The sequence below is a fragment of the Elephantulus edwardii genome, unplaced genomic scaffold, assembly GCF_000299155.1.
Source record: "Elephantulus edwardii isolate Elephantulus edwardi_28Jun2011 unplaced genomic scaffold, EleEdw1.0 scaffold00066, whole genome shotgun sequence".
Lineage (NCBI taxonomy): Eukaryota > Metazoa > Chordata > Mammalia > Macroscelidea > Macroscelididae > Elephantulus > Elephantulus edwardii.
The window spans coordinates 7,303,969-7,310,997 of NW_006399816.1; the positions used below are offsets into that span (position 1 = coordinate 7,303,969).

The window sequence follows — 7,029 nt, forward strand, 5'->3', positions numbered from 1 at the left end:
CAGGACAGAGCGGAGTTTAGGGCTGTTGTACATAGGGTCGCTATGAGTCGCAAGCGACTCGATGGCACATAACAACAACAACAACAACAACATCTCTTACATCTATGTTCTCCACTCAGTCCTCAATGTGCTCAAATGAGGGGAGAAACAAAGACTTCTTCACCTGTACTTCCACCTCACTGCTGAAACTTGGTTTTATAGGACAGTAATGTTTATTTATGTGATGCCAAAGTCAAACTATTCAGCTAATCAGGTCAAAGTGACATCTATGATCTATACAGTACTGATACCCATGTTGAACTCTTGAATCTATAGTCTGAATAACAAGGAAGTTAAAGAGGCTATGAGAAAATTGATAGCTAGAAAACAGTAATTTTTCTGACTTCAACTCTAGTTGCTGTCATGTGGAACTAACCCATAGCTGAACCTCCACTGGGGTTCTAAGGCTGTAAATTGTATGGGAAGTGATTGCTCATCTTTCCTTTGGTAGAAACACTATTGGATTTGAATCCTAGAGAGGAATAGCCTTTGCATTATCAGCACAACTCTCTGCAGACTACAGTTACCTTATATGAATTAAGCCAGAGATAAATCCAAAACACAATAATTTACAAAACCAGTGATTAAGGGTTTCAATTCCTCCACAACCTCATCAGCATTTGCTGTTTGCTGCTCTGTTGAATTTTGCTGTTCTTACTGAGGTAAAATGATATTTTATAGTTGTTTTGATTTGCATCTCTCTTAGAGCTAGTGATTTTGAACACTTGTTCATGTGTTTGTTTACTATCTGAATGTCTTCTTTGGTGAAGTGTCTGTTCATATCCTCTGCGCATTTTTCAGTAGGGTTGTTTATCTTGTGGCGCTTGAGTATTCTATAAATTCTAGGTATAAGTCCCTTATCAGTCACGTCATTGCCAAATACGTTTTCACACTTTGTGGCTTCCCTTTTTACTCTGATGGAAAACTTTTTGGATGTGCAAAGGGACCCATGTTTATTTCTGCTTTGTTCACAATAGCAAAGAGTTGGAAACAACTCAAGTGCCCATCAACAAACGAATGGATAGAGAAGCTGTGGTTTATTCACACAATGAAATACTATGCTCTATTAAAAATCAAAGAACTCACAAAATATTATACAAAATGGGTGCCCCTGGAGGAAATTATGCTGAGTGAAATATCTCAGTAACAAAAGGACAAATACTGCATAGAGCCATAGTTGTAAAGCAGGTCTGACATCCAGGTTGAGGGAAACCTAAGAAATGAGGGGATACATAATGTATCCTGCATTGAAACAGATGATGGAGAGAACTGCTTAAAAGGAATATAGGATTAGGTATTATTTTCATGAGAAGATACCAAAAAAAGAAATGCATAGTAAAGTGGACTGTGGACTTGGTAGGGGATTGTATCACAATGAGAGAATGTTTTTTTTTCTTTTCAAAGAGAAAAATGAACTTGGGGAGGGGTGGGCAGGGAGGAAAATATGCAACAATGAATGAATGGGGGAAAACTAAATGCAAAGAAGTTCATTATTTAAAAAAATGATATTTACTGTTCTTAAGAAAAAACACAACATGACAAAATAATAGCAAAAAAGTGTGCTGGTTTTGTGGCTTTGTATAGACCTTCTCATGATTTTTTTTGAAAATTCCAACCCAAACCCAACTAAAATGAAAATAAAAATTTATTCCCTTATAAAAGCAGTATTGAGACAGTGGAGGAGGGCACCAACAGAAATTATTTTGAAATGGAATTATAAATGGGAATAGGAGGTGCACTTCTCAGGTTTTAAGTGAATGTTCCAACATTATCTACTAACATAGTTCTGAATCCCTAAATCCAAGCAGCAAGTAAAGCGCTGGGGAAGGGATTAGGGCTCGTCTATGCTGGCATTTACAGTCTATAAAAACTGAGCTCATCTCAGAAACGTGAAATGAGCTAGTAGGGTTTCAAAGCAGGCCGCCAGCCCTCTGTGCATAAGGCATGCAGCCTTGGGGCTCCCCAGAAGGCAGCACCCGGGGTTCCACCACGGTGCACACGTGTGCGCGCACACGCCTGGGCTGAAGAGCCGCTTTTTTAACCGCCCTAATGGCTTGACCTCAACACCTGCTGCACTTCCTGAAGACAGACAGGCTCTGGAGCTCCACTTGTTCCTCGCATGCAGCTGCACTTTCTAGGAACGACCGCACACTCGCAGGGACTGGCGGGCTGCCAAGGCGGGGCGGCCCAGCCGCCTCGCCTTCGACCTGAACTTTCCCAGCGCTGTCAGGGCAGGATGCTGCTCAGAGCTGACTCAGCGGCCGCCATGGAACTCTGCCAACCACACAGCAATGCGGGGGCTGCCGGCAACTCACAGATGTTTTGTTAAACCCAAGTAATCAGCCAAGAGGTGGGTCTGGGCCGGTGGCCAGGGTGCTGCTGTCGTGGAAGCGAGATTCTCTGATCTTTGTCCTAGCTCTGCTATTACTTCCCTGGGCGATTGGAGCAAAGCCTTGGGGGTGCCAGCATCTTCCTTTTTTTTTCAGAGGTACGTCTGTATGGGCACAGGAGAGGGTGGCACTTGAGTGCATGGTGGTACAGCAGTTAAGCACTGGGCTGCTGAGAGCTGATGGTTAGAATGCACCACAGGACTGCAGCCTAGGAAACGCCACGAGGCAGTTCTTTGCTACACTGGGCAGCAGAAGTTGGAATCCACTCAGTAACGACACACAACACCACTGCCACCTGTTTATGTACACTTTCACACGTGCTCACACGGATAATCCATACAACTTTCCTGGGAGGCACACGCCATTGTTTTTTCTTTTACAGGTGAAGATCCAGGCTCACATCAGTTAAGAGCACTGCTAAAAGGTCAAAAAGCAGAAAATGGGATTCCAAGTGGAGCATTCAAAGCCCACCTCGCCTGCTTTTGAAACTACTGTAATTGTAGCTATCATAAAATTTGGATCAACGGTTCAACTGTACATATATGTCAACTGTGCAGGGCTCCTTGGCTCAGAAACTTTCTTTTTTAAAAAAAACTAAAGTGCTAAAGACCTTTCACATATGACTTCTCAGTTTTCATGACTGAGGTCTAAACAGTAGCATGGGGCTATAAGAAGTGTGTGCTTACAGAGTTGTTGATTGCCTTCGAGTTGAACACTTGTAGTGTCCCTATGGACAAAAGGCCTGAAGAAGCCTTTCTATAACTATTGACATTTATCAAAGTGTATAGAGGTTGCAGAGGCATGTTGTTTAGGAAGTGGATGCCACTCCTGTTATTATTGGGTATTATTAAGAGGTCATTTAACCTTGGGACAAGTTTCCATAAGTCTCATTTTTGAGTGAAGAAAAACTGTATCAAAGGCTACCAAACAACAATTATAAAGTCTTGGTTGAGAACATAACATTCCCTAGGCTCCACTTTGCAGTAATTCATTAGGACCTAGAAATCTGTCTTTTTTAAAAGCTCCCTTACTATGGGGGAGCCTTGAGGACATTAAGCTAAGTAAAATATCTGTCACAAAGGAAAATACTGCATAACACCACTGCTATAAAATAGGACTGACATGGGGGGGGGGGTTGTGAAGCAAATGAGGAAAGAATGAATAGATAATAAACACTGCATTGTAAGGGAAGAACTATCTAAAAGGAATCTATGATTATGCATTGTATGTATGAGAACAATCTGGAACAAGGGGTTCAAGGGGGGAAAAATGTTCAACAAGGACTAAATAAAATTTTTTTTAAAAAGCTCCCTTCATGACTGCAATCCCAAAGGCATGCAGTTTGTGGCCACCAGCTGCTCCACAGGAGAAGGATGGGCAATCTCCTCCGCTGTGATTAACTGCTTCTGAAACCTGCCAGAGGGTCATCTACAGGTCAGTTATGATTCTACAGTGTGTGTGTGTGTGTGTGTGTGTGTGTGTGTGTGATGTTTGGAAATCACTCAAGACTGCCTTCAATAAAAATAGCTTGTGGTCTATTGTAAAGTGGGTGATATAATAGTGAACTGAAATCACGTCTAACTGGTTCTCTGATGGAAAAACAAAACACAGTTATTTCAGTGGCTGCACAACAAATCAGGGAACTCCAGTGGCCTAGTGGAAAGAAGCTACACTGCAATCCCAAAGGCACTTGGTTTGAATCCACCAGCTATTCTGTGGGAGAAGGATGGGACAAGTTCTTCCTGTGCAATTTACTGTCTTTGAAAACCCGCTGGAGGGTCAGCTATGGGTCAATTCTGACTTGATGGTACACAACAGCAACAACACAAAAAATTACTAGGTTAGCCAGAAATTTAAAAAAAAAAAAAAGGAAAAAAGCCTTAGCCAATATTCCTTCATATAATTCTATGACTGTAAAGTCATAAATGTGATCTTTACAGTCTTCTCTCCATATCATTACTGCAACTTCCATTCTTTCTTCCATTAAAAGCAAACAAAATCCTCAGAGTATACTGACATCTTTTCACACAAAACTTGGAATAATCTCTACTAGAAGTAACTTATACGTTTCACTGCTCTACTCAAAAATATAAAGGTAAAGTGAAAAAAAGGGTCACTGTCTACTCCTGTCACAGCTGTTGGTCACTGCTGTGGGGGAGAAGGCAGAGCTGGGCACACTCACTGCTCTGGCAGTCCAGTACCCACTGCTGGCCAGCCTTTAGGAAGAACAAACGACCTCTCACACCAGAAAAACTGACCTGCTTCTGTTGCTCATCCAGATTCCAGCTCGGCTGCCCAGGCACGGAGCCTGCAGGTGGGGCCTTGGAAGTATCTTTGGTATGGTCTTCTTTAGTTTTTGGTCCATGGGATGGGAGCTCTGGTCCTGGAAGGAGACTGGACATGGGTGCTGCTCTCAGGTCCTTGTGTGCTGTCTTCTGCACATGGAAATATTTTGATGCAGCCTGTTCCTCTTGCTCAACCATCTCTATATCTTCATCATCCCCGTCCTCATCTTCTAAGTCTCCCTCCTCCTCCTCAGGCTCTGAGTTCATGCTGCCTCGTTCAAACACTCGGGGAGCTGCAGTGGCTGGTGGGACTCTGGCTAAAGAACCCAAGGCAGGGCTGGCAGAAGGCCTTCCGGGTGTGGCAGAGAGGAGAGTTGGCTGGGTGACCAACTTCTGGGCATATAAGAACTGGGTATCTCTCATCTGTTGTCCCTGCTTCTCCCGCGCATCCATCTGCAAAGAAGCCAGGTTCAGTTGCTTTTGCTGCTGTTGTTGCTGTTGCTTCTGCTGCAGTGGCTCCATTGCTGCCTTCAGCTTCACCCAGTGACAGGCATGGTGACGAACCTGGGCACAGCCCAGCAGGCACACTGGGTCAACAGAAAGCACCAGAGAGGAAAAAACAAAAACTGTAAAACAGGTATTAAAAGGATTTATTTTTGCCAGTAAAGGGCCACAGGTTTTGAAACCTTAGCTTATTCTCACAACACTTGTGTTTTCAGATGACCGAGTCAGGAAGCAAACCTCACCAAACCAATCAGGAGAAGGTGGGGAGAAAAGGCAGTGGAGACGATTAGGACTGAAGAAAAGTAATACAGGATGTTGCTCAGTCACAATGTCACTCAGTTTAGTCTGACTTACAGTAACTCTTTAGGACAAAGTAGAATCGCCCCATGAGGCTTCCAAGGCTGTAATCTTTACAGAAGCAGAAAGCCATACCTTTCTCCTAAAGTACAATTGATAAGTTCTATCAGCTGACTTTTCAGCAGCTGAGCACTTAACCGCTGTGCTGCTAGTGGTACAACACTGAAGGTTTAAAAAGTAAATGGGGGGGAAAAAGTAAATGCATTAAATATTCCGTCTACTAACATCTGTGCTCTGCTCGCTCTCCCTTAACATTCTCAACTTATTACTGAAAGGGCAACTCAGTTTGCATTAGAGAGGAATTGTGATTATAAAAATCACAGTAACAAACGAAGGCAGAGTGTGCCTAAAAAAAAAAAAAAGTGTGCTAATTATGTTCCTGGGCCCATCCCAGAAAGATATTACTGTCCAGACCAGACACAGCTGGTCGGTAAACACAATGACTAGTCTCACTGAAAAGCAGGAAAAAGCAAACTGCTCTGGTTTTAAACTTTTCAAATTTCCTAGTTCAAACTGCAAGCCTGTTGGGTGAGTGAACCGAGTCCTGCTAACTGGGCACTACAGCCTCAAAAAGGATCTAATTCCAACAACATGAAAGAAAGACACACAAGGAGGCAAGAGTCTCAAATTGCAATCGTCACTCAAAAACAAACAGGGGGGAATTCCTCTGGAGATTTCAAAGTTAATGAATCTGAAACAGTTATCAATATTGCTAATGCTTCTTCCTCTCATAGGTAACCAATAAATCTCCACATCCCCTTTCTTTCTGATTCACTTCTACTGTGATATTCTGTGACCAACACAAAAACAAAGAGCTTTCATGCCAAAAGCATTCTGGGGGCAGGTTTATCAGCATTCTTACCAATCAGTCTCTAAACACACACCCCTTTCACACCCTCCCCTCCTGGAGCCTCCCTCCTTCCTCCTCTCCAGGCCTCCAACTCCAACAAATCTCACGGTTGTTGTTTCCTTAGCATGAACTTATTACTATGCACAGACAAATTTTAAGTGAACAGGACTTGGAGCACAGTGTACAATTTTGTTATTACATGAAATAAGAAGCTGCAATGCACAGGTTGGGACTTGATATCTGCATTTTTCCAGAGATTTAGGACAGGGTAGGGAAAAAACCAAACACCAAAGCCCCCTAAATGTCTTTAACACCTTTAAAAACTGATGAGGATATAAAAACTGTTTGGATTCATGAATATCTCTTATAGGTTAGAGAAGCCCTTGTGGCATAGTAGGTTAAGTGTCAGGCTGCTACCTTAAAGGTTGACAGTTCGAACCCACCCGGCAGATCCCAGGAAGAAAGATAAAGCTTTCTCCTCCTATACAATTTACAGCCTCAGAAATCGATGGTGAATCGTCATGAGTCAGAACTGAGTGGATGGGGAGTGGGTTTGGTTTAGTTTTGGTCTTATGGATTGGAGAAAAACAGGTATAAATTCTGG

General features: G+C 42.9%; 1 protein-coding gene across 1 annotated transcript in view; it reads right to left on the minus strand.

Moving 5' to 3' along the window:
- The window catches only part of ARID3B (AT rich interactive domain 3B (BRIGHT-like)), a 57,302-nt gene extending 51,996 nt beyond the window's left edge, over positions 1 to 5,306 (minus strand). The window contains exon 1 of the mRNA XM_006888300.1: positions 4,688 to 5,306. Coding sequence (XP_006888362.1) covers positions 4,688 to 5,236 — 549 coding nt within the window. The 5' untranslated portion in view covers positions 5,237 to 5,306. The remainder of the gene's footprint in view (positions 1 to 4,687) is intronic.
- Between the last annotated feature and the right edge of the window lie 1,723 nt (positions 5,307 to 7,029).